This window comes from Equus caballus, chromosome 1, assembly GCF_041296265.1.
Source record: "Equus caballus isolate H_3958 breed thoroughbred chromosome 1, TB-T2T, whole genome shotgun sequence".
Lineage (NCBI taxonomy): Eukaryota > Metazoa > Chordata > Mammalia > Perissodactyla > Equidae > Equus > Equus caballus.
In genome coordinates, this window is record NC_091684.1 from 3,366,841 (window position 1) to 3,394,407 (window position 27,567).

The window sequence follows — 27,567 nt, forward strand, 5'->3', positions numbered from 1 at the left end:
GGCCTCCCTGTCTAATTAATCTAACAACAGGGACCTGCATTACTGGGTCATAGATCAGTGCACTACTAACATGGATCTCATTTTATACTCAGAAAGGTGGAAAATTGAGCCTCAAAACTTAACAAACACAACCAGAAATAGCTGATAGATTTAGATTTAATAAATCAAGCTATTTTGTCTTCCCTCAGCTTGCTATGGAGGCCCTGACTGCCCCACTTAGATATGTGATGATAAAATTATGTGTAGTTACAAGAGGAGTTTTAACCTTGCTTCCTCTTATCAAAGGAGGAAGAGATTTTCTTAAACAAGTATATTTTTAACCTGGATCTTACAGATTTGCAAATGACCTCAACTCTCAACTTACTGTTGCAAGGTACAATTGACATTTAAGTGTATAACTTCTAATTTGTTAAGATCCACCCACCCAAATTGTGTTGTTTGCAGTAAAACAATTAGGTCAGGAGGTGTTTCTGAGGGATTAATTAGCGATTAGCATCAGAGTTGATGACCTCCAGCCGTGAGCAAGTGGCATTTTTTCCTGCCTGGTCATCCACCAACAAGCCTCATCCAATAATTTGACTCTAATTATTACAAGCTCTAGGGGAGATGGCTCCTGGTGTGGAATTTTGTTTTTCACATTTCGTTCAACTATGAGTCATTATACATTTGAATATATTAATACCTGTTATTAGTCTAAAATGGAACAATTAAGCATTCCATCTGATACCCATTATTTTTCAAGAGGCAAATGAAATAAATGCATTTTATAAAATAGCAGCCACATTTAAATGCTGTTAGGTTTAGTGGTGCCTGTGCGTGTGTGTTTACTCGGGGTATCAGGCGTGGAAGTGGAGCTAATAGTGTTAGGCAGCTATGGGGCGCAGGATACCGAGCTGCCAAAAGTGCTAAGCCACTCATCGTTCAACAGATAAGGACAAAGTCCCTTTTTCTCACTCTGTTAGCGTTGCTGAGAGATTCGCACGAAGGCCTGAATTATTTCCTAATTATCTTGCAGTGCGTCCAGATTTGTTATGGCTCTAGCAGCTATGCTGTTAGTTGAGAATAAATGCCTATTGAACTAAAGTGAAATGAGAATACCACCTTTGCCCCACATCCGTTTCATGGCGATGCTCTCGGGACTAGTACCAGCTCTTCGGTTTGGAGGATACTCACTTTGTTCTCCCCCAGCTTCAGCATTCCTGAAACCTGTCGGAGGTTCAGTTCTTTCTCTTGAGTTCCCTGCAGCCCCAAAGCCCTCCCTTCCTAGTGATGGGTAGACATCTCCGGTAGTCTGGCTGATGCACCTGCTGCCTCGTTGCCGGGTCAGCTCAGCCTGCCCAGTCCACAGTGGAGTATCCCGTCCCTTCCACTGGGAGGGTCTCGTGCCGCCAGTGGGAAATATCAGAAGGTGATTAGATAAGTGCCCATGGGCTTGTCCTCTGGGAGGGGGACAGGAAAGGCAGGGGGAGAGATGAGGAACCTGACCTCTCTCTCCTGCCTTTTTGTCTCCCGCTGGTACCTCCTAGTGGCTGAAGAGGACAGGAGCCTGAGGGGTGAGAACTGCAGAGGCGGCCTCCTCCTGGGCATGGGGGAGGATGGAGGGAGCCCTGGAGGGAAATGGGGAGAAGGTAGCTCCCCCGACTGGGTTGTTTAGAGCTCACACAGCCCCAGGAGATGGGTGCCTTCTGTATCAGCTTCCTGTGGCTGCTGTCACAAATTGTCACAAACTTAGTGGCTCAAACACCAACTTAGCACCTTAGAGTTCTGGTGCTCAGAAGCCCAACGCAAGTCCCACTGGTGCTGGCAGAGCTGTGTTCTTCCAGCAGGCTCCAGGGAAGACTTACTTCCATGCCTCCTCCAGCCTCAGAGGCCACCCAATTCCCTCAGCTCCAGGCCCCTTTCTCCACCTTCAGCAGCAGCATAGCATCTCCGGATCTCTCTCTGGCTGCCTCTTTCTCTTTACAGAGTCCTTGTGATTACACTGGGCCCACCTGAACAACATAAGACCATCGCTCCATCTCAAAGTCAGCTGGTTAGGAAACTTAATCCCCCTTTGCCATGCAATTTAATATATTCACAGGTTCCAGGGATCAGGGCGTGGACATCTTTGCGGGCCATTATTCTGCAACCCACCATCATTTTGCCCATTTTACAGAAGAGGGAATTAAAGAAAGGAGATTAATTAACATGCCCAAGGTCACACTTCTATCAAGTTGGGGGACAGGGATTTGCACCCTGGCGGCTCTGCCTCCAGATCCGAGGGGTGGGGGTGGAGTGACAGCCTCACCAGGCATCTTATGAGCTTATGATAAAAACGAGGTTTTGGAAAGCATTTTGCTCCCCACGCCTGACGCAGGAACTGTCGGGTGCAGGCAGCCGTGCACTCAACACTGCTTTGTGCCCACCCTGTAATAGAGACCGTGCGACTTCAGCAGGCTTCAGTTGCTCTGTAAACATTTTAGTCATTTATATTCAAGACAAATGTGCATTGATAATGACATTCATTTCACCAAGTAGGACATAAAGCCGTCCCAGTGAGTAAACACAGCTGTGACTTGTGAAAGGGTGGCTTTCCCAAGCATTGTTTGCCCAGGGACAGTGTACACAGATCTCCAGATCACAGTGGGACAGGTGGCAGCCAGCACTCAGCAAGACCCAGGACCACTGAACATGCTGAGTTCTTGTGCAAAGTGGCAACGCTGTGCGTCCTTGTTCATCCGAGAGGACTCAGGTTGATGGGAGAGGCCTTCCTTTTGCAGGACTCACCCACCCCGACTCTTTGGGAGGAACCCTGACCTTCACAGGGGACCCATGTTCCACACCCTGGCACCGCCTGGCGGCCCTATGCCTCCTCTTTGCACAATGAACGAACCACGCACCTGGCTTTGTTAGCTCCACTTAAGCGCCCACACTGGTCCGTCTCCATAACGTGACCCCCAGATAGAGCAGGTGAGTGGAGACAGGTCAGCCCTCCGGAATCCCTTGTCGACTTTTCCAGGAAGCAGAGCGTGGGGTGCCTCTTGAACTCCTGATAGAATTGGCCAGGCAGCCCACGCTGGGAAGGAGCAAGCTGGGTGTGCGGGTGGCGCGGGGTCTTTATGATGCTCTGTAACGCTCACCTTTCGGTGTGCTGTGGTCAGCCGTGGCACAGGCAGCCAGGACGGGCAGGGCAGAGGCTTTCTAGAAGCACCCCTGAATTAGTGCTGATAAAGACACTGTGTCATGTCTCTGTGCCTTCAGGGCCCAGGATTGTTAAAAGGAGAGGCTGGGACAGCATTTTTCAAAGCAGTTTCCCCCAGAACCTAATGCTTCAAGCTGCCACTGTGTCCTGGCCCAGGAATGAATGAGGAAGGAATGAATGAGGGGGAGGGAGGAGGATGTCAACTCCATTCTAAACCAACCGTTTATTTACTGGGGGCCTGGTGACTAAGCCCAGGGCTTGTCACGGGCTCCAACAGTGAGCAGGAGGTGGGTGGGTGGTGACATGTTGTGTGGTGGATGTGGGTGGGGGGAGAAGTGAAGGCAGGGGGTGGGTGGAGCAAAGTGAGCCCCCAGACCAGCAGCCAGGGGGCCTCCTGAGGCAGGGCCACTCACACTGGACGACAGAAGATGGGGAGGGGTAGGTACACTTGGAGGACCGGTCCTCTGTGTCTGAGCTCAGGGGCAAGCTCTCATTGGGCATTAGGACATGGAAAACGTGAGTTCCTGCAGTGGTAGGCACCCCATTAGCCCAGCATTTCCAAGGGACCCTGGAGACTTCCCCCATGATGATGATTGACCAGACACAGAACTTCCCTGCTAAGTGCCCCCTGGAACCACACACTCCGGTCGGTCCATTTGGGCAACTTCTACCTCTCCTAATCAGGGGGCTGGCAACACTCTGCCTGGCTGAGTTCAGGCTCTTTCTCTGCCTTACTTTGTATTTCTGCATTTCTTTCATAAGTTGATTTCAACCTAGGGATGCAGAGGAGACCAATTTTGGTAGAGGAGACATCCTTGGACCTGCTGGGGGGTGGGGAGGGAGCCATGAGCATTTCCATGAATGGACCCCTCTGATCCCCACCTCGCCTCGCCCCTCCCCATTCATACCCTCTTCACACTGGCTGACACCACCACCAACCCTGGGCCCATGGGAGGAGGGAGGAGGGAGGAGGTCAGTGGCAGGAGCTCAGCCATGTGACTCTTGGTGCCCCACAACAGTGAGCCCTGGGCCGTAACATGAGTGTTTCCCTGAGCTCGGGGAGCTGCTCCAGCAAACCACCAAACCTGAGGAGGGGTCATGGGAATCCTGATTTGCAGCTGGTCAGTCAGAAGTAGGTGTGGCCTGGGACTTGTGACGGGTCATCTGAAGTGGGGGGGTCTTGTGGGACAAGCCCTTAAGTCTGTGGAATCTGGTGCTATCTCCAGGTAGTGTCTGAATTGAATTGAGTTGTTGCACACCCAGTTGGTGTCCAGAGAACTGGAGAAGTGGTTGTTGGTGTTGGAAGACACACCAGAATATGGAGGAGCATTGCTGCTTGGTACTTATCTCGTCCTGACACCCATGACTGTGCCACGGGGTCTGCCACCCCAGCTCTGCCATCTGTTGACATGGTCTGGTCCAGCCACTGCAAGAGGCTCTTGGCGCTTCTTGCCCAGCGGGAGTCCCTCTGATCTCACCCCTCCTTTTCCTCAGGGAGGCCACAGTCCCGGGGTGCATTTACTCTCTGCACCCCTGAGGCAGCCTCAGTGTCCTTGAGGGTGTCTCATGTTTCTTGTCCCCATTTTCTCACACACAAACACCAGTCTTAGAACAACAGGAGAAACAACTTTCAAACGAGTGACTTCTCTGTTGCATCTCATGGGTTCTAGAAAATGCAGAGAGAGCTGTCTGCACCGGGTGTCATGGAGAGGCGGGCTCGAAGGGGAGGCTGCCCTGTGGAAGCTTAGCTCTGAGCACGAGGAGCCAAGGGCCCTCTGAGGGCTGTCCGCCCGTGCAGCAATTCCGTAGGTGGGACCCGGATGGGCCAGCCAGCCTTTGACCCTGGGGCCTTTTCACCAGACACCTGCACAGAGCATGGAGTTCTCTGTGCCAGGTTCCCAGGTGGCAGTCCCAGGAGGTGAGGACGGTCTCAGCTCACCGCTGCCTCAGCGGACGCCATGCTAGAGATTAATGACTCACAGAAGCCCAGTGGAAGCACCACATCACTGCATCCATTAGTTTCTCAAATCGCTCTGTTTGTAGACACCCAAGTAAAAAGACAGGGCTTTGACCAGCGGGGGCCACCGCATTCATGAAAGCCCCCTCTTGGACAGCCCTCAGTTGTGAGCTCTAGTGTCACCAGGTGGGAGGAACTCTGCTGTCTTGTTCCACTGAGTGACTGTACATTTCATCAAGTACATAAGTTATTTAACCTGCTGTCAGTCTTTTCAACAAGATGCTTGCAGATGCCCCCAGAACTTCCATAAGATCTCAGCTCGTGTGGTTTGCTCACATCCCAAGAAAGCTAGTCTGTGTTAATGGGCATCTCGCTCCCTGGAAAGCAGGGAGCAGGGACGTAAAAGTGGGACTGATGGGTCTGAGTGCTGAGTGGGGGAGATCTGACCGTGATGAGCACGGTCTCCTTGGAGGCCAGCATCTGCCATTAGGAGTGACCCGCAGATGCCCGTCCAATTCTCAGGTGGGAGCGCTGTTGTTCCGGGGTGCCTGGAGTAATTACAGCCCTCCACCTTTCCAAGTCGAATTCACCTCGGATGGGACTCAGGTATACACCACACACCAAGGATCTCCTCTGATGCAAACTTGCTTCCCCACCAAACCAACGCCTACAATTCTTCAGTAAGCTTTAACCAGAGGTTGTGCATTCTCTTTCCAAGGGGACTGGAGGCACTAGGAGTAACTGCTTCCACCCACAGAAAGGGAGGCATTTGGCTCACAGAATCAGGAGGTCTTTCACTAGCTACTCCAACCTCACTGCCCAACTCAGGGCCTTTTTTTTTGAATAACATGCCCTTGCTGGTAAACGCATAAAAACAATAAATTTTGGAAATATGTAGATGTTTGTGTGTCGATATGTTTTAATGAAATGTCTAAGGAATTGACATGCACTTTCTGTTCTTCACCTTGCTTATAATAAATTCATCTTGGATATCTATCCAACTTTGCATGTTCTGAGCATCTCTCTCTCCCCTCTCTCTCCTCTCTGTCTCTGTCTTTCTGTCTCTCTGCCTCTCTTTCCGTCTTTCTCTGTCTATCTGTCTCTCCTCTCTTGGCTGGATACGCCATGACTCCATTAGATTCTTCCAGTTGATGGACGTCTAGGTCATTTAGTCGTTCATGCTAATGCACTTAATGCTGATAAGAACACATACGTTGTATACACATATTTATCTTAGGAGCATTTTTATAAGTATTTCTGTTGTATAAATTCATATTATTGGAATTGCCAGGTCAGAAGGTACATGTATTTTAAATTTTGACAGATATTGCCAAATTTTCCTCCAAAAAGATTGACTGGCTCACATGCCCACTAATAGATTCTGCGTACTCTCATAAGCACTGTAGATCATCAAAATTTAGCTTTTAAAACCAGTCTTTGTATCAGTTGGCATTTCTTTCATCGTGAGTGAAATTGAAGCTTTTCACAGGTTTATGAGCCTTTGTTTCGTTTTGTGTTCTTGTGACGTGCTTAAGGGTCTGTCTTTCTTTGTGAATTATATGGACTCTTACAAATTAAGGAAGTCTGCATTCCGGTTATAGCATGATCCCAAGATTTTTCTTGGTATTTTGATTTTTTTTTCCATAAAACAAATTGAACTTGAATTTTTTCTTTTGTTAAATTATACACAACATGAAGTTTGCCATTTTAACCATTTTTAAGTGTACAATTCAGTGGCATTAAGACATTCACAATGTTGTGTAACCATCAGCAATATTTCCAAGACTTTTCATCACCCAAAACAGAATCTCTGTCCCCATTATCAATAACTGCTCACGGCTCTCCTCCCTCAGCCCCTGGGAACCTCTCTTCTACGTCCCTCTCTGGAGATGTGCCTGTTCCATGTGCCTTCTGTAAGTGGAATCGTGCAGTGTCTGTCCATTTGTACTGGCTTATTTCACTCAGCAGAATGTCTTCAAGGTTGATTCACATGGTAGCCTGTGTCAGAATTTCAATCCTCTTTTTGCTCAGGTGTAGAGCGTTATATTTCAGCTTCTGTATAGACCACATTGTGTTCACCGCCGTCAGTCTAGTTTTTATCCATCACTGTACACATGTGCCCCTTTACCCCCTCACTTTCCCCCTACTCCCTTCCCCTCTGGTAACCACCAATCTGTTCTCCGTATCTGTGTGTTTGTTTCTCTTCCACATATGAGTGAAATCATATGGTATTTGTGCTTCTCTGTCTGACTTATTTTGCTTAGCATAATACCCTTGAGGTCCATCCACCTTAACACAAATGACACGATTTCATCTTTATTTTTTATGGCTGAGTGGTATTCCATTGTGTATATATATCACATCTTCTTTATCCAATCATCTGTTGATGGGCACTGGGTTGCTTCCAAGTCTTGGCTATTGTGAATAGTGCTGTGATGAACATAGGGGTGCTCAGATCTTTTAGAATTAGTGTTTTCAGGTTCTTTGGATAAATACGGAGTAGTGGAATAGCTGCATTGCATAGTAGTTCTATTCTTAACTTTTTGAGGAATCTCCATTCTGTTTTCCATAGTGGCTGCACCAGTTTGCACTCCCACCAGCAGTGGATGGGAGTTCTGTTTTCTCCACATCCTCTCCAACACTTGTTATTTCTTGTCTTGTTAATTATTGCTATTCTGACATGTGTGAGGTGATATCTCATTGTAGTTTTGATTTGCATTTTCCTAATAATTAGTGATATTGAACATCTTTTCATGTGCCTATTGGCCATCTGAATGTCTTCTTTTCATTCATGAAAAATGTTTGTTCATAGCCTCTGCCCATTTTTTAATTAGGTTGTTCATTTTTTTTGTTCAGTTGTATGAGTGTACAGCTGCATAACATTCCACTGTATGTATATACATACCACATTTTGTTTATCCATTCCTCTGTTAATAGAGACTTGGGTTGTTTCCATTTTTTGGCTATTGTGACTAATGCTAACATGGACATTGGCCTACAAATATCCATTTGAGTCCCTGTTTTCAGTTCTTTTGGGGCATGTACCTAGGAGTAGAATTTCTGGCTCATGTAGTAATTTTGTATTTACTTTTTGCAGAATGGCCAAACCTTTTCCCACAGCAGCTACACCACTTTACATTCCCACCAGCAAAGCCCAAGGGGTCCGTGTCCTTCCCCACATCCTTGCCGGCACTTGTTGTTTTCTGTTTTCATTATTACTGTTATTACTATTGTTTCTAATATTATGGGCATCATACCGGATGTGAAGTGGTGCCTCACTGCACTTTTGATTTGCATTTTCCTGATGACTGATGGTGTTGAGAGTCTCTCCATGTGCTTCTTGGCCATTTGTATGTCTTCTTCAGAGAAATGTCTGTTTGAGTACTTTGCCCCCTTTTTTTTTTTTTTTTTTTTTGGTGAGGAAGATTGTCACTGAGCTAATGTCTGTGCCAGTCTTCCTCTATTTTGTATGTGGGATGCCACCACAGCGTGCTTGATGACTGGTGGGTAGATCTGTACCTGGGATCTGGATCTGTGAACACTGGGCGACTGCAGTGGAGCACGTGAACTTAGCCACTATGCCAGTGGGCTGGCCTACGTTTGCCCATTGTTTAATTAGGTTGTTTGAGTTGTTGCTGTCATTGAGTTGTAGGAGTTTTATATCTATTTTGGATGCTAATCCCTTATCAGGTACGTAATTTGCAAATATTTTTTCCCATTCTATGTGTTGCCTTTTTACCTTATTGATAGTGTCCTTTCATGCACAAAAGTTAGTGTTTACAAAGTCCAATTTATCTGCTTCTCTCTTTTGTTATCTGTGTTTTTTGTGTCATAGTTAAGAAACCGTTGCCAAATCCAGTGTTGTGAAGATTTCCTCCTGTATTTTCATCTAGGAGTTTTGTGGTTTTAGCTCTTTCATGCATTTTGAGCTGACTTTGGTGCGTGGGCGTCCTCAGGGACGGTTGCTGTCGGGTTCTGTTCATCCTGTGAATGGGCCTTCCATTCCCATTGCTTTACGTGCTCTGGAACTTTCTGTTGAGAGCTGGATTTTCTGAGTATTATAATATGGCAGCTCCGGAAAACAGATTCTCTTCCTCCTCAGGGATCTCTGATTCCTGCTTGTCGAGGGCTGGAGCTGTCCTTTGTGCCTTTTCCAAGCTGTTTGTAAAAAAATGCTGTATATTCCTTGTCAGTTTCAGACCCAAAACTGCAGTTTCTGTTCCCTGGTCTCTGTGGTCAGTTAAGGACAGCGGCCTCCTCTTTTGCCAGCACTTCCCAGTTGCTAGAAGTGTCTAATTAGGTTCCAGAATTCTGAAAAGCTGGTTCCAGTCAGCCCTCCTGCTCACCGGCTGTTTGGGAGGATGGACAGACCCCAAGAGCTCCTGCTTGACCACTTGGCATGATGCCCCTGGTCTTGTGTTTGTAAAGGCAGCCAAATTTATAAATATTTTCCTTTGTGGCTTCTGGACTTGGTATCTTGATTAGGAAGTATTTACCTATGATGAGATTATTCAAAACAAACACAAAAACTCTAAAACCTAGCCAACATCATTATAATTGTATGGCTTCGTTTATTTACTTAATTTTTGCTGAGGAAGATTCACCTTGAGCTAACATCTGCTGCCAGTCCTCCTCTTTTTGTATGAGAGCCGGCACCATGGCATGGCTCCCAAAAGACGAGTGGTGTAGGTCTGTGCCCAGGAACCAAAACTGGGACGCTGAAGCAGAGTGCACCGAACTTAATCACTAGGCCACCGGGGCTGGCCCTGACCTCATTTATTTTTAATTTTTAAAAAATTTTCGCATCTAACCTTTGATGTCCCTGGAGTGTGTTGTGGTGTGGGCATGAGGAAGGATCTGCCTCTTCCAGGCCTGTTTCCTGTCTTGGTTGTGTCTCTGTCACTTCCCATCACGCCCCATCTTATCTGCCCGCAAAGCAAGGAGATGTCAAACACAAGCCCGCTCCTTCAAAACCTGGCTAGAGCATCGCCTCCTCTGGACACTCCAGCAGGAGGTGCATCCTGGGAGAGATTCCAGACACGGTGAGACACAGACAGGCAGACTAGCGGATGGTCTGCAGGAGCTGACACAGAGGCCATGTGAGGACCCAGTGTGCCGGGCGAGTGGGACCAGGAGGGGCATCATGAGAGACAGTCTTGGGTCCTCCCATGGAGGCTGAGACAGGGAGGGTGGGCCCAAGGGTGGTCTTTTCTCTAGACCTCTGATTCCTGGGATGCGGGGGTGGCAGGGGAGATTCTGTCCCTTAGAGGACATGTGGCAATTTCTGGAGACATCTGTGGTTGTCACAGCTGGGAGGGGATGCTGCTGTTGGTATCTCTAGACCAGGGATGCTGCTAAGGTCCTACAGTGCACAGGGCAGCCCCTTGGCCCCCTAACAAGGGGTGATTCAGCCCCAGGGTGGTGCCAAGGTTTAGGAGCTCTGCTTGAGTGCCCCAAAAAGACCACCTGGGCTCGGGCTGCTCAGCTTTCCATGCTGATGTCTTGCATTCACTCCTCTCCCCAACCCTGCCCTGCAGGAAACCCCGATTCCAGCTCCATCTCCAATTTTGAAAGAGTGTCAATGTCTATAATGTCTCTTTTTTCTTTGAACCTCCTTGTAGAGCCTGCTTGTGGTGGGAACTGCTCACCTAGGTGGAGGATGGGTGGGGACTGCTGGCCTTGGCGGAGGATGTGTGGGGACTGCTGGCCTTGGCGGAGGATGTGTGGGGACTGCTGGCCTTGGCGGAGGATGTGTGGGGACTGCTGGCCTTGGTGGAGGATGTGTAGGGACTGCTGGCCTTGGTGGAGGATGCGTTGGGACTGCTGGCCTTGGTGGAGGATGTGTAGGGACTGCTGGCCTTGGTGGATAATGTGTGGGGACTGCTGTCCTTGGTGGAGGATGCGTGGGGACTGCCAATCTTGGTGGGGGATGTGTGGGGACCGACTGGCCTGCAGCCAGTTCTTGCTCAGGAGGCACGCACTGGCCCTGTGATGGTGTGGTGTGGAGTGCAGAACTTGGTGTGGACGGGCTGTTGGTGGGAGGAGGCCACTAGAACGAAGGTTCAAGGTAGGCTAAGGTGAGCTGGGAGCTTCCAGAACCTGACCCTCTCATCCTGCTTTCAGCCCCACCCTGTACCTTGAAAGCAAACCTATGCGCAGGTGGGAATTGGGGCTGGTAGCAGAGGTATTATTGGGATTCCAAACACTGCAGATGGAGAACTGTCAGGTTTTATAAAAACAGAAGGTGTGGAGGGTTTGGCAGTTGTTGAAATTGATGTCTTTTTCCATAATCTCACATTCATTAGGAAGGCGTTCTCATTACAAGCCCTCCTCAGGAAGGACGCGAGTCAAAGCAGTCGAGGGAGGCAGAGGCAGCAGGTGGGGATGCAGGACGCTCTGCTGAGCCCAGGCCCCTGCCCCTGCGCCCACGCTGGGCGTGATGGTGAGAAGGCGGTCTCCCGGGGACGCGACACAGAATGAGAAGCAGGGCGACGAGGCAGTTGTGATGCTGGGGAGCGTGCAGAAATCACTCAGCCTGTCAGGACTGAAATAATAATGCTCCAGAACCATCTTTATGCTCATTTTTCCTCCTTCTCTTTTGGAGACAAATATGAAACACCGAAGCACCTTTTCACTTTTTCATTTCGAAAGCTCATCAAACATTTACAGGACCGACCTCTTCAGGATGGAAATAGGGGACCTGTCTTCAAAACCCATTTGGCTTTTTGAAGTAGACACGTAGTCAGCAGTGAAGTGTGAGGTGCCCGCAGGAGACATGTGATTATTCATAGCAGTGGACAGAGGAGGAGCTGGGTCTCACTGTCCGCCAGCAAGAACGTGAAGGCAGACATGGAATAGGAGGGCTTTTCCAGGGCCTGCGTCCTGAGGCACAAGTGGAGGGGGCAGGAGGGTGCCCACCTTCAGTTCTCTATCCTCCAGATCCTCTGCAGGTCTAGCAGCCTCCCATGGGCAGTGGCTAGAGATGACCTCCCTGCATAAAAAACATCAGATTTCTCTTCTCTGAAGTGTAAAGGGAGTGTACTGAGAGAAAGCCAGTAAGTAGGATTTGATAGCATTCTTTAAGGGAACTCTGTTTTCTTAATTTGGGGATGAGGCTGCTGGGAAGTGAATACTTCCTGCTGATTTACCAGAGTGATGGGTGCTGACACTACAGCCACATTAACTTGATTCTCTTTCAGCCGAGCCCAGCGATGGATTGAGCTCTGAAGACAGCAGAGAAGACCCCAACGTGAAAACCAAGAGGAACCGGTAGGTGTCAATGTCCTTTCCTCTTGTGTCTTTCCTTAGAGGATAATTAGTTGGTTTAGAAAGAAAAGGGATCATTTTGACTCTATTGACTGAGCAAAAAACTGATTGAACCACGAGCAGATGACGGGCGTGCTGGGGACTGCTCTGGGGGCCCTGTGTCTCGGTGCGTTGGTGTCTCAGTGGCTCTGGGCAACTCTGACGCTGGGCAGCGCCCGCCCTGTCTCTCCTCTCCCTGGTGACCATGTGCTCAGCCCTGGCCTTGCAAACGGAGCCCTGAAGGAGTGGACAGAGCAGCCGTCAAGGTGCCCGGGGGGGTGCCATGTGCAGCATGAGTGGACAGACTTGGGGGTTCCAGCTCTGTCTCTTGCTTGCAAAGTAGTTCCACGGTGAACTCAGGTTTCTCATCTGCAAAACGAGGTTGCCGAAGCTTCTGGTGGCAGCTTGAGGAGACGCCTGAATGAAGTGATGCTGGGTGACTTCCTGTGGCATCGGGGAGTGGAAGCTCTCCGTCAGAGTCTGATGGTGGTGGGTGCGAGACCCGTCTTGCCTGGCAAGCCAGGGGATGACTGCTACCCCTTTAACTCCTCCCGTAGGCCCCAGTCTGTGGCTGCTTTCACACCAAATTCCATGTAAAGGGCTGAAGTTTGGGGTCCGTGTGTCCAAGTTCCCCAGCAGGGGAGAGACAGAAAGCAAGGTGTAGTTTCTGGGCGTGTCACAGGCCGCTTCCTGAGCTCTCATGGAGCCTGGCTTCTTGTCGGGACTGGCCCTCATCCCGGCCCAGCGGGCATTCCGTCCCGTACAGGCGCCGGCTCATCAGCCCCTCTCATGGGACAGCCCAGGCCTGCGGCAGGAATCCGAATGCAGTTGTCAAGAATGTTAGTGCTGTGTGTGTGTGCTCTGTGCAACAACGTGCCTTAGAAGAAGTATTACTTTTGCAATAACAAATGTTTGCAGTAATGAAGGGAAATTAATGCCATCTTGGCTCAGAACCTGTGTCCATTCTCACCTCTTCACTCTTTACTCTGTGATTTCCAGGCGAAAGGCAGTGAGAGAGAAAGAGGGAGGGAGAGAGGGGAGGGAGAAGGCGCAGGGCCGGTGGGGGCCTGACAGGGGGAGTCAGGAGTGGACTCTTCTCAGAGGTACCCCCGTGGAGCCACGAACCTATAGAATTAGACCTGAGTTTGTTCATTAAGTCCTTTTATTTCAACACCTTTGGGACTTTTTCCACTGTGTACCCCTTTAAAAACTGATGACCAAGGCCCAGGCATGTTATCATTTTAAGTAACAAGCAGACACACAGAACTTTCCAGAAACAATGCAAGGAAGGGTAAGCAGTGTTCCCCAAGACAGAGATGCCTTCCCAGCGGCAGGCAGGGGTCTCCTTTCCAGAGTGAAGGAGACCCTGGGCTGCAATTTGACAGGGCCAGGGGCTCCCTGTGGCCCTGGAGGGAGGGAACCCCCAACCCAATCTCACAGGCCTCTATGTTTGTGTTCCCTCAAATCTTCTTAGAAAGTCATTTTTGGGTGTCAAAGGACACTTGTGTGGGCCGCAGAGGACGGACACGGCGTGCCTTCGATGGGCCCAGGGTTCCAGGACAGAGTCCAGAGCTGCCTCTTTATGCTTGTGTTCAGGCTGTGAGCATCAGCTAAGCCAGTCTCAGTCGGTCTCTGGATATATATGTAAATATAATTTTAAAAACAAGATGAGCTTCCCGAGGCACAAGAGAAATGGAAATATAGCCACGATTGGATGAATTTTGAACTCGTGTAGGAGAGAAAGTTTGGTCGGACCCAGAGTGGCTAGGATGTCTGCCTGCATCGCCCAATTTCATCCCTTTTTCCGGGGAACTGGCCTCAAACTCTGAAGAGTCCGCATGAAAACGTTCCCTTTGGTTTCATTCACTGAATGACTCCCTGGCTGAACACTCACTCTGGAGCAGACACCGAGGTTGGGCGTGAAGCTGCCCCGGATTTGGCGATGGTGCGTTTCCCCTGCCGTTTCCGCCCTGCAGATTCTGTGTGTGAGGAGAAAGCTCGGGCTCCTGGGCTCCCCTCCACGCTTCAGGCGCTGCTGTCATGGGTGGTTCTGTTCTGCCACTGATCTGGGAGGAAAACGCTTCAACAATGGTTATGTAACTGGATCTAGATCTAGGATCTAGAATGTTCCATGAGTCCCGGACATTTGTTTACAAGCTACTTTACACAAACTGCGCCTCTTCTGCTTGGAAGCTTCACGTTTTTGTGCGTTTTTTTCAAAGCTCCCTCCAAGCATGAATCTGCATGTCTCTTGCTCAGAGCTAATCCCCCAGGCTGGCTGGATAGCCAGCACCGGCCTGACATTATTTGTCCATTTGGGGAAGGTTATTGTCAAAAACTCCAAGTATTCCTCAAGCTCCTAATTAACTGCTTATTTTGCGTATTTTTATTTAGTGGACTCTGGCATAAATAGAAAGACAACAGGCTTCCAGAGAACCTGCAGAAATCAGTTCATTTTGACCTACCCTTTTTATATAAATAACATAATTTTTCCTCCTCAAAAAGCGCTTAAAATCCTCTTGCCATGTATGACTCAGCAGCAGTCGTTTAATGACATCTGAGAAACAAGGAAACGAGCTGTGGTGATTACTGTGGACATCGCTCTCTACTCCTTGCATCTCTTGGGTACCCGGGCACAATTCACACACATTTTGAACATTCTTACGCAGATGGAATTAAATCAATCGTGCAAATAATTCAGGTCCAAATGATACTTTTCCTAAAATTCCCTGGGAAGAGAAATATGTCACAATGACAAGCTCTCAAATTACTAAAATATTTTAAAAGACCTGGTGAGTGCCGTTTCAGATAGCTGGTTATTTACCATTTAATGGAATGCGTTCGTGATGCACGATCACACATCTTCCCTGGGACCGGAAAATTGATTGTTTGCTTTTTCCCTTTTTGTGCAGTGCCTGGGGCTTCTGCCAGTTTCTGATGTGTACATCTTTTTATAGTTCAAATGTGCTGTCTATTTTAAGAAGTTAGGATTTATTTCAAATAATTGAATTGAATTACTTTAAGGAGTCAACAGAAGTGTGTCATTTGGTTTAAAAATCAGAATGAAATTATCCACGAAACACGTTGGAGAAGAACTCGCCAGCAATCTGTATGGCTTGTAGCCCCTTCACGAAGTGCCAGCTTTTGCCAGTTGGGGGGCAGGGGGGTTTCTGCTAAATTTATGGCTTTTCATAGCATGAAAGAGGGAAATGGCTTTTTTGTGTTGTCAGTTATAATTGGCCCCACAGCCTTGGAAACATTCCATGACATTTGGTGTAGATTTTTTTGTATTGTGGGTGACCAAATAAATCCCGTGGCATGGAATATTGTTTATTGTGGCCATTTGTAAACTTTGGACATGCCCAGTTATGACTTTGACTCTAAGTGGTAAAGCTGATCTTGTCCCACCAACTCTTAACATCAAGTAGGGTGCTTCCTCAGGGTCATATACAGCTTTGACTGGAGATCAAAGAGTGTGGAACCAGCAAGAAGTGACCTTGGGGTCATTCTTCTGCTTTCCCCAAATATGTCCTCCACTATTCTCCTCTTGGCAAACCAAGGTGGCCAAGGCACGGCCAAAGCATGTCTTCTGGACAGGGCTGCGTCTTTAAGGACTTCTGGGGTAGCCTGAGGCGGGAGCCCCATCCTGCATGCCGGTACAGGACCCTGAGGTGTCCTCACAGAGCAGCGAGGCTATGATCTATCTACCTGCCTTTCTGCACCCAACCTGGGGGCAACTGAGGGCAGTGAGCGTCCTTCTACAACCAAAGAAGAACACCACCAGCCAAAAAACAACAAAAGCCCAATTTAATGTGTGGAGATTTCACAGCCAGTACCCCTGAGACTGACCTCAAGTCAAGCCCACACCTAGATAGAGTCAACTGTGGGAGAAGAAAATACTCTTTTTACACCAAAAAGCTGCTGATCCCTGCTGCAAAGACGTAAAACAGGCGGTGAGTGTGTGCAGAAAGGGGGGCCAGCACGCCGTGCCTCTGTCTGCACACACAAAGTATGAGATGAGCCCCTCTCCCTTCTGTATACATCACTTCTGGAATCCTGGAAAAATTAGCTATTGAGAAAGCAAGAGCATTGCTGCTTTGAAATGCTGTAAGATAACGCTAGATAATATGCAGACTCTAAATTAAGATTGCTGTGGGATTATATCTTTACTTTGTCCCTAGGTAACAAGCAAATAATCTACATTCCAACGTCAGCACTGGCGTCTCGTTTTCTTCTCCAGGGGACAAGCTAGGACAGCGTATGTCTCTTTGTGGTCTTTGACACACATGGAAAACACATTGTTAACACCCACGTACCTTTTAAGTTACTCCTTGTCCATAATTCTTGATTTTAGTTGATCAGCTGCTTCCATATAGAAACCTGTGGCTCTGCGAAAGCCTTGAGTCTGTACCCAGGATGCCTCCCTGATGCCTGCCTATGGGAGGACTGAGGGTCTGGGCAGTGCTTTGTCAGAGGGTTTCAATTTATCTTCTTAGATTGAAACATTGATCTCCTCTGGCATTTATTTTCTCTTCAGAAAGGATTATGAAACTTAAGTCTTTCTGAGAGGGGAGACCAGACATCAACATTAATAACGAGACTCATGCATCCCATCACAGGCTTGAATACTAGACGTGGACACAGCAGGTGTTATTTCCTCGAGTCTGGTCGAACAGGCAGAGTTGCCTTTCCAGTTTCCACGAAGCTGTCCACTCACATGGAGATAAACCTGAAATCTGACCACCAGGAGGCCCATCTAGAATTGGTTCTAGAGCCCTTGACCTCAGAGTTTTTGTCACTGGCTCTTTTTCAGACCCATCAGCCTGCCTGTCACTCCCTGTGACTCCACTGTTCGGTAAGCACTTGACATTCAGCTATCATCACGTATTTTCACACAGCAAGTGCAAAGGAGGGCTAGCCAGGTGTTCCTGGGGATCCTGCTTGCTGACAGCAGGCACGTGAACTCTGAGATGAGACCAGGCAGTCTGGGATAGATCTGTCCTCCTTTGCCTGAGAGACGGGGCCTGTTGCATAATGTTCATCCATGACGGGTCCGTTCATGCAGCCGAAAGCATGCCCAAGTGTCCAATGTTTGCTGGGGCACCTGGGGGCCTTCCCAGCCTCTGGATGACCATCTAAGTCCAACATGGCACCGACCCATAGGGACGTCCCTCTCCCTGCCTGTGGAGCAGCAGCAAGCCTCCCAAATAGAAAGATCAGAGACCTTGTTTCACCTCCAACCCTGAGCTTCTGGCCCACTAGTTCATCAAATGCAAAGCGCCTACTGTATGCAGTGCATTGTGTGCAGGGTTCCCAGTGCGATCCAGGCTGTAGATGTCTGAGAGCTTCCCATGGCCCCCATTTGTCTGGTGGGATGGAAACTATCTGGGACAATGTGAGGCCCACATCTCCTGCGAGTTGATTGTGCAGAAGAAGGCTCAACCTTTCCACGAAAGGTCATGGCCTGGGGAGGGCAGGCAAAGCAGATAGATGAACAGAGAAACCTCCACATTCCCGGATTAGAACGAGTTCCTGCCCCTCCTCCATCTAACAAGCCCTCTCGTTCAACAAACCCATTGTGTATTGTCACCCATTGTGTGTGGGACCCCGGGGACACCCAGCCGATTGGATGTCATTTCATGTCTCTGGCAGCTCTAGCCCAGAAGGAAGGGGATGCTCACACTATGTCAGATGGTCACAGTAGGATGTGCTCGTCCCCAGCACTCTGAGATGCAGTACCCTTGGGTGAATTGTCTTCTCTCCTGGGCTTTGTGCACCCTGATGCCAGCTTGCTGTAGCAGAAATAGCTCCTTCTCCCGCCCTATTTCCCACTGTGTCACTACTCCCATTGTAGCCCTTGGTTCTTGAGCTTGCAATCTGGCCTTCCCACTCTGCCAAAGCTCCCCAGCTTATGATAAACCGTGACTGGGTGGCAGCCTCCTCCTGACTTGGCACAGGGACCTTCTGCTGCCCCCACACTGGTGCCAGCATGCTGATCGATTCTGGTCCCTTGTTGGGTGCCTGGCCTCTCCTCAGGGTCTCTGGGTGCATGACAGGAGCAGCAGCTACTGTTTGATGTGTTTCTGCCTTATATGGGAGGACCTAGGGGTCAGGTCTTAGGGAGTCCCATCCAACTAGAGCTGTTGCTTCCCCATCTGTGCTGCATCCCCCGAGAAAGCAGCTGGGCGACTTTTCACAAGGCCACCTGAATGTCAGGCCATCAGGTGGTGATGCGTCAGTTGAGTCTTAAATAATAAATGGGATTTTGACAGGCTTCTCAAGGGAGCAGAAGAGGAATCCAGAAAGAGGGAGCTGGAGGAGACGTGCAGGATCTTGGTCTCATAGTCTCCTTCTCTTTCTCCGCCACTCTCACCCCTCATAAGACAGGCCACAGGCGGGCGGAGAGCCATCCTCTCTGAGATTTCTGTGCACTCCTCTCTGCTTGAGGGCTGCGCGGCTCCTGCCTGTGCTCAGACCCAGCTGTCCTGGAGACGGGCTTTGACTGGAGAAGACACTTTTAATCTCCAATTCTTCTTTGAAATTCTGACTTTAGAACTTTCTCTTTTAAATGGAATGCGAGGAATTTCCTGTGCTCAGAACTCTTTCCATCCCGCTGACCATCATGTGCTCAGGGTGGCTGTCCCTCTTGAGAGGTGTTGCCACTCTTGCCTCTCACCAAATGCAGCTTACTTTCCCATGGGGATGGGCAGCTCAACATCAGAAACCTGGAACTGGGGACTCAAGTTACAGTTAGGATTTCTGAAATCACTGCAGCTTTTTGAAGTGGAAATGTACTTTCTGAGTCACTGGAATTTTTTGCGCAGGTGTGCCTGAGGGCGGGTAAGATGGACAGTGTGCGGCCTGCATGCCCCACCTGCCTCCTTCCAGAAAGCAGGCCCATCCTCAGCAGTCTTCCCATTTCATCGTTAATCCTCGTTTCTTGTGTGATTGTGGTTTGCCAGGTTTGAGGCGCGTCCCTGCGGGGATACAGAGAGACGTTGCCAAGTGGTAGAGTACATCTCACACCCACCTCACCACCCTCTTCTCGAGGCCAAGTGTCAAGAATTTTGGCTCATTTATTACGCTTTGGAGGTATAAATGTGTAACAATCTGAGGCAGTTTTTCCTCTTGTCTCCCATGAAAAAGAATGTACTTGCCCTACACTGAGAATAAGTGGTAGACAGACTCTGTTGTATCTGGTGATTACTTCTGTGGTAAGGAATGCTCAGTGTGATGGAGGCAGGTGGAGATGGTTTGAGTGACAGAAGGGCAACCTTTGCTGCCCCAACAGCGTATTTGGTCTTGCAGCGGATGGACTAGGGTCAGAGCTTTGGCTAGAGGATGGAGAGAAGCCAACGTGAAATGATTGTGCGAGAGGAAAGTGCAGGTTAGGTAAATGCAAAAGGCCCAGTTGAGGTGATTTCTAGTAAAGCAAAGAGGTGAAAATATGATGGGAGGGAAGACAGACAGCTTGAGGTGGCCCCATGCTTATCCAGCTATCGGACACTGTGCTGGAAAAGCCCTAACGTAATGAAAATGACCCGCTATACCCAGTTAAGAAGGCATGGTCAATTTACCTATTTTTAACTTTTTAATTTGGAAAATTTCAATATAAAAAGTGAAACAGAATATTTAACCCCCACATGCACATTTCCCAGCTTCTGCAATTATCTCACGGCCAACGTTGTCCATCTCCAGTTCATGCCTCTCTCACTCAGATTGTTTCTAAACAAACCCCAGATATCATAGAAGTTTCATTTGTGAGTACTTCAGGACACATGACTAAAATATAAGGATTTAAAAAATATAGCCATGGTTACACTAAAAAAACAAAAATAATTCCTTAATATTATCACATAGCCTCCCAGACATTATTCAAATGTCCTTCATTCTTTTATTTTCTCTCATGATTTTACTTTTCAAATCAATATCCAAATTACATTTGCATATTGCACTCTGTTGGTCTCTCCCCCAAGTCTGTTTTAATCTGTAGGCTTTTCCTCTCCCACTCCAGTATTGTTTTCTCCATTTGTTTTTAAAGAAATCAGAATTTCTTCTCATCTGTAGAGTTTCCCCTAGTCTAGGTGTCACTGAATCCTGTGGGCTGCTTTGACGGGTTCTTCTGTCCCCTGTAATTTCTGTAAATCTGTAGTCAGATCAGGGGGCTGTGTCTGATTCAGACTTGACTAGTGTTTTGGCAAGAATACGTCGTGGCAGGACTGAGCTCTGTCCATCAGGAGGCGTGGCATGGCTGGTCGTCCGTCTTTTTGTGATGTAAGCTAGTGATTTGCTTAGATCCACTACTTCTTTAAGGAGCATTAAATGTTAATATTTTAACCCTAGATTTCATTTGCATTTATTAGCTTGACTACTCTTATAAAAAGAAACATCCTCATAAACTGTTTGTTTCCCTTCAAATAGAAAACACAGGGTAAATGTGTGATCCTTTCCCTTTAATATTGATTTTCAAAATATTGTGTTGGTTCTCTAGCATCCTCCAAGGTTGATGGATTCATGATGAATTCTTGGATTTGAGCATAGTTAATGTGCTTCGATCCATTGTAGTTATAAATTTGATCCTTTAAAAGACAGCTGAGTGTGTGTCTCTGTCTTGGTGATCCTTAGTTAATTGGTTATTTATCCCACATATGAGGTGGACCCTTTCCGAATGTAGGTGAACATCTTTTTTATATAAGGAGATTTTTTAAAATTATTTTTTGGTGTTTGTTCTAGCCCATTGCTTTGAGTTTCCTTATTGGCGACCCCACGTCTCCTGTTTGGTTCATCTTTGCTTTTCTTCTGTGTCACTTTCTTCAGCATCCTTTTTATATTTTTCCTCATGGGTTTTCGATTTTTCCTCTCCTTCTCATCTGTTATTAGCCTTAAGGCATTATCTATGGCATTTATTCTACTCATGTTCGTGCACCTTCTGGTTTATTCTTCATTCCTAAAATGGTTTTTTCTCTTATTTCTAATTCCCTGGATTTCTCAGATGTCTTTCCAAATCTTTCTCTGGTCCCGTATCCTTTATTTCCCCCTGAATTTGTCTCCTCTGACACGTGCTCTTACTTTATAGCATCTACCATCTTCTTTGAAAACTGTAGCTCATTTTCAGATCGTCGGTTAATATTCTCATCAGTGTCTTGGGCTGTCTTGTCACTTTCCTTCTGCCTGTGGGGACATTAATCTCACTCTCCTCTTACTGACTCTGTGCATTTGGACTGTGACCATTGTCTGTAGTTGGAGTTTAAATTGAACAGTGATAAGGGGAGGGTGGCCAAGGGGTGGTCCTGGTTTTCCGGCTCTGACGCCTCTTCTCCTGCTCTCGTGGCGTGTGAATGTGCCCTGTGTTTGGAGGCCTGTCCACGGCGCTCCCTCACATTTACGGGGGTCTTCCCTTCTCTTTCCTCAATGTCTCTCTCATTTGGACTGTGCTCACGCCACTTGCTCTTTGCATTTCTCCGAGGTTTAATCCTGGAAGGGACCCTCAGTTCACAGGCCCGGGTGCCCCACCTGTCCAACCTCCTTGGGCCACCTTGTCTGCTCTGCAGTTTGGATCCCTGAGGGCCCCTCAATCTTTGGTGGCTGCCCCCCATAGCCCCCTCAGCCGCTGGAGCCCCATGGCTGCCTCCTGACCTGGGGCCGTCACGGGCTCACTGGGCTAAGGGCCGTGGACGTGCCCCTCCAGCTCTCTGCTTCCTCGGACGGTCACCCATCCTCCAAGGATCTGCTGGTGCCCGTGGTCTGGTGCACCCACTCACAGCATGAGTTCTCGGGGATGCCTTGCCCCTTAGTTTGTGGAGATGTCTGTGGACTTTTTGTTCTGTTATTCGAATAGCTCCATCTGCCTTTTATAAGGATTTGGGGAGACTGAAAAACTTCCCTCTGCCTTTACTTTATTTAGGGTCATGAGGTTTGTTTTGGTATTAAATCTTAGGATGTCTTAGAGTCCTGTATCCTAAGCTGTATGTGATTGGCCTGATATGTTTCCTCCAATGTCCCCAAAAGTGACACCTGGAGGCAGCAAGTAGAAGTCAGACGATGGTTTTGTTGTCGTTGTTGTGACATAATGATGAAGCAGCCTCTGCGAGCTGCACCCCAAATACTGCAACCTGAGGGCTCCCCCCAGGTGGATCCTCAAGCTGCACATGCTCAGAACTGAGCCCGTGGTGACCTCGCAGGTGCAGCCAGGAAACCTCCCGCAAAAGGAGCAGTGGGAACCCGACGCTGGCAGGACCTGGCTTAGCATCGCCAGTGCTGCCGCTGTGTGATCTCAGGTGCCGGCGCTCTGCGACCACAATGTGAGTTCCCAGATGAGGACACCGCACCGGTTACAGGTGCAGGTACATTCAGGTGTGGTGTTCGAGGGCTGCCTCGTCACTGGAGCGTTCTTTCAGATTTAGCTGAGACTGGCATGGAAGACAGGACCGACGTGGCACCTCACAGCACCATGTCTTAAAGCAGGCACTCTGGTCAGGACCTGCCCTTTCAACAACAAAACTGACCTGTTTCTGGAGACTCAGAGAGTCTGAGATGCTCCCTGGGGTTCCACTCCCACCCAGAAGGAGGCCATCTGCCATGAGCAGCAGAACACCTGTCGACAGTTGCTCCACCAGTGAGGGAACCATGGCCTCTGAGACGCAGGGGTGGCCTCTGAGCCGACAAATAAGCATGAAGCTGGCTGACCCTTCAGTCCTTCCAAAGGCCCTCGCCAGCTGGGCCATCAGCTCAATGGGAAGTCCAGGATGGCTGTAGCTCCTGATCCTGTGGTCTCATTCCATCCCCTCCATCCAGCATGGTTCCTGGCTCATAATTGGCATGCCAAACCTTGTGGACAGAAAGGCGTGGATGAATGTGGTCATGCAGCCTGGGAGGGGGTCTGCCTGGCCTCGGCAGAGCTGGCAATGGCCTTGGCGGTCCCCAAGGCCTTTCTTTGTCAGGTGTCATCAGGCCAGAAGTATTGCCCACATTGAGGTCAGAGGGCAGGATAAGAGCTAAACCTGCAGGGGTGAGGAAAGCAGGGCAGGAGTGGGCACGAGGAGGTTTTCCAGGTGGTCAGCGGCCAGTCAGGCAGAGCAGGGGATCAGTGAGGCCATGGCTAGGGGACAGGTACCCAAGATCCCGGAGCAGCCCAAGCTCCAACCTGGAGTCCAAGTCCTGCCCCTCCAGGCAGATGTCCTATCCCTGCCCATCCTAGAGGCCTTGTCTCTGCATGCTGGGCAGGGAGCGGCTGTTCCTGCTAAGCCCCCGCAGCTCCTTGCCCCATCTTCTCGGGGCCAAGGCCTGACACCCAGGATCTTTCCTGTGGCTGTGACTCCATCCTGGGGAGGCACCCTCCTCGAGGCCTCCATTGGCTTGAGATCCCAGCCATCCACATGAGAAGGGCAGTGCGGGCAGAGCTGGTGTCACCGCACCCCAGCCCCACCGACAGACCCGGAGCCAACTGTGAATGATGTGCCAGTCTTCTGACAGCAGCCAGAGGCACACTTCCACACTGCAGCATTGAGGCTAGAAACTCGAGAACACAGGGCTTTCAAAGTCTGCCTCACACAAGGACCATTTGTTCCAACCATATGATAGAATGTCTGAGGCCCCACAAGGCAAAGAGATTCACAGAAACTTTGATTCCTGCAGAATTTAATGTTGTGTCTAACACCGGAGTTACAGGCTGGCAGTATTTGGATGATAAATTCCCAGCCCTCTTTGCTGAAAGAAAGAAAATGTTCTCCCCATCCATTAAATCAAATAAAAGATGAGACGTCACCAGGCTGAACAGGGGGCATGGCCATGTGAGAGTCCACGTTCAACAGCAGGTCTGTCAAGACCAAACTTCTAATTAATGCCCGACACTCTACCGCCTTACGTCACCCTACGGTTAGATGATCTTCTCCTTCTCCTTCTTTCTTCTCCTTTTGAGGATAAAGAAGCTGGGACTTGAAGAGATTAATGAAAATCCAGACAGACAGTAAGCGCGAGACATGTGAGGGGTTCCAATCTTGCTCAAGTCCTAGAGTCGTGCTCTCAGCTCCTCTGCGCTGCATGGAGCAGCAAACACCAAACCAGAGAGCATTTACAAAAATAACCTTGCTTTGTAGATTCATTTGACAACTCTGTTCAGTGAGGACAGCCACACATTGAGAACACTTACAAAAATGTGTTAATTACAGGGGCCGGCCGCGTGGCAGAGTGGTTAAAGTTCCGTGCATTCCACTTCAGCAGCCCTGGTTTGTGGGTTTCTGGTGCGGACCTACTCCACTCATCAGCCATGCTGTGCAGGCATCCCACATCCAAAATAGAGGAAGACTGGAACAGATGTTAGCTCAGGTCTACTCTTCCTCAAGCGAAAAAAGAGGAGGATTGGCAATGGATGTTAGCTCAGGGCCAGTCTTCCTCACCAGAAAAACCCCCCAAAAAACAAAAAAAAACCAGTGTTGATTACATCCTAGACAAGTTCTGGGAGACCTGCTCAGAAGGGCACCATTCTGCAGCACCAAGACAAAGCTGGGATGGGGACATTGCAAGGAGGTGGAAGACTGTGGCAAGCTCTTCTCTTCATAAAGTGGGACCTGGAGCCTCATTGCTTTTAATGTGTCTCCAAGGAAATCACCAGGAACAAACTCAACCATACAGTCTAATTCCATAAACGTTTCTCCATCCACTGCTTTCTGTGCACCAGGCACAATGCCAGTGCTGGAGACAGTGGGTGAGCCAGCCCTGATGCTGCCTGCGGGGCCTTGCCCTGGGTTACAGGCACAGATCAAGAGCGGCTCTAACAAAGCATCCTGTGTCTCGCCCGCCAAGGCAGGAACACCACGCTCTAGGAGCTCATGGGAGAAAACAACTCAGTCCCTCGGGGTCGGGCACCACCTCCCAGGGGGATGGCCAGGTACCCAGGTGACCAAATGCAGGAGTGGACAGGGGCAGGCAGAGTGCCAGGGGAAGAAGCGTTGTGAGAACAGCACTGAGATGAGGGCATGAGGTGTGCAGACCCGGTTGGTGGAAGACAAGGATCTAGGACACACGTGGTCCTTCCGCCAGGCTGGTTGATGTTGCGTCCTGAGGACATGGGGAGAGGGTGCAGCTGCTCACTGACCCTGGGATGATGCCACCACAGAGGGACTCAGGAAACACCCCAGGTGGGCTGTGGGCAGACAGAGGTCGGTCCTGGGGAGTTGAGACTTCTCTGCACAAGCCCAATGTGAATGTTCCAGAAAAAACCCCATGAGTCTGGGTGGTCACTCCGAGGAGTGTGAGGTTGGTGGCAGGCTCCCTGGACTGGGCTGGAAATGTCAGTCCTCTGCTTCACACCCAGGGAAACCCGGTGCCTGATTTCCTCCCTGCCTGCTGTCATTGCCACTCATGATGACAAAACTTGGGGACACTCCTCCTTGGGGACATGGCACTTGCTTTTCCAATGAGGATAGACCTTGTTGTGGGCTTAATTGTATCCCCTCAAAATTGATAAGGTGGGGTCATACTCCCCGGAACCTCAGAATGCACCTTATTTGAAAATAGGGTCCTCGCAGCTGTAATTAGTTAAGATGAGTTCATGAGGGTGGGTGCTAATCCACTATGACTGGTGTCCTTATAAAAGAGGAACTCTGCACCCAGACACACGCACAGGGAGAGAACCCTGTGGAAGATGAAGGCAGAGATCAGGGGGATGCGTCTACAAGCCAAGGAACCCCACGGATTGCCAGCAAACCCCCAGCACCTGGGGGAGAGGCCGGGACCAGATTCTCCCTCACAGCTTCCAGCTTCCGAAGGAACCAGCCCTGCCGACTCCTGGTCTTGGACTTCTGTCTCCAGACTGAGACAGCACATTTCTGCTGTTCAGGCTTGGCGCTCGGAGGCATTTGTCACAGCAGCCCTCGGAGGCTGACGCAGGCGCCCTGGAGTGCAGGTTCTGCCGCCAGGTCCGCCTTGTAGAGTCTGAGGACGCAGCTCCATGTCTGGAACGTGGAAGACTTGTGACGGAGGGGAAGTATGGCTGGAACCTACAGATGTCACAGTCTGCGTGATCTCGGGCAAGGGGCCTGCCCTCTCAACCTCAGTTCTCCATCTGTGAAGTGGGAGTAACGCAAGCACGTCCCGCAGAGAGATTGGTACGCGTGGGATGAGAAAACGTGCTGTTATTAATAATTGCCTCCAGCGCTGCCTTGCTGGCTGTGCTGTGCAGCCCACGAGGAACGGCCGCAAGGGCCAGCAGAGCATCTGGCCTGGAGTGGACACTGACGTGGAGCGAGGGCTGCTCCCGGTGCTGTGATGGCGCTCAGGGGGCGGCGAACTGAGCTGCATTTGGGAGGGAAGACGGGAGGGAATAGAACGCCAGTGCTGCTTAGACAGGCATCCACAGCGTGGAGCCTGGTCATGGAGCCCCTACCACATAGGCTTGGAGATGCGTCAGGGCCCAGATGCACAGACGGGATGGCCAGACAGGAACTAGGGTCACAGCATCACACGTAAACCTGCATTGACCTTGCAATGTCAGCAGGCCAGGGAAAAGAAGGGGCTCTGTCTGTAAGGCAATGAGAGATACTCATGTCACTAATGCTCTCCTGAGAGCTTCCGTGAAGGATGCAGGATCTTGTCGCATTTGCTTTCCACATTAATGCCATCCTTCCCTTCAGGCGGCATCCGTCATCGCATGCCCCACCTGGGATAATGAATAATTTTGAAAAGCACATCAAGGAAATAGGCATTCAGGAATCATTTCATGTCCAGGAAGACGTTTCTGAAGCATGTTGGGAAGATGCAGGCCGGCGGGCCTCAGCTCTGTGAGGACTTGAAGATACATAACCATGTGCCCCAGATGTAGCGCATGGCAGGGAAGCCTGCGCCCGCTGTGGGTTCCCGGGAGTACTGCTGGGAGCCATCTCCGAATCTCACACATAGGGGAGTCCCTGGCCAAGGAGACAGACGGAGGAGCAGAGACAGCGACGACTCAGGAATCAGGGTAGTGGGGACCGCAGGACTTGCCGCTCTACCCCAAACCCTCTGGGGCTCCCATTTCACGCGGGGTTACAGGCCATGTCCCTCCTGTGGCTGAGGAGATCCGAGGGTCCTGGCCCCTCTCTGTCCCCTGAGCACTGCCCCCTCACCCTGTGCTCATGCCCCACTGGCC

General features: G+C 49.6%; 1 protein-coding gene across 1 annotated transcript in view; it reads left to right on the forward strand.

The window, feature by feature from the left end:
• Window positions 1-27,567, forward strand: part of TCERG1L (transcription elongation regulator 1 like) — a 223,242-nt gene that overhangs the window by 168,435 nt on the left and 27,240 nt on the right. The window contains exon 8 of the mRNA NM_001433644.1: window positions 12,338-12,407. Within this exon, the coding sequence (NP_001420573.1) occupies window positions 12,338-12,407 (70 nt within the window). The remainder of the gene's footprint in view (window positions 1-12,337; window positions 12,408-27,567) is intronic.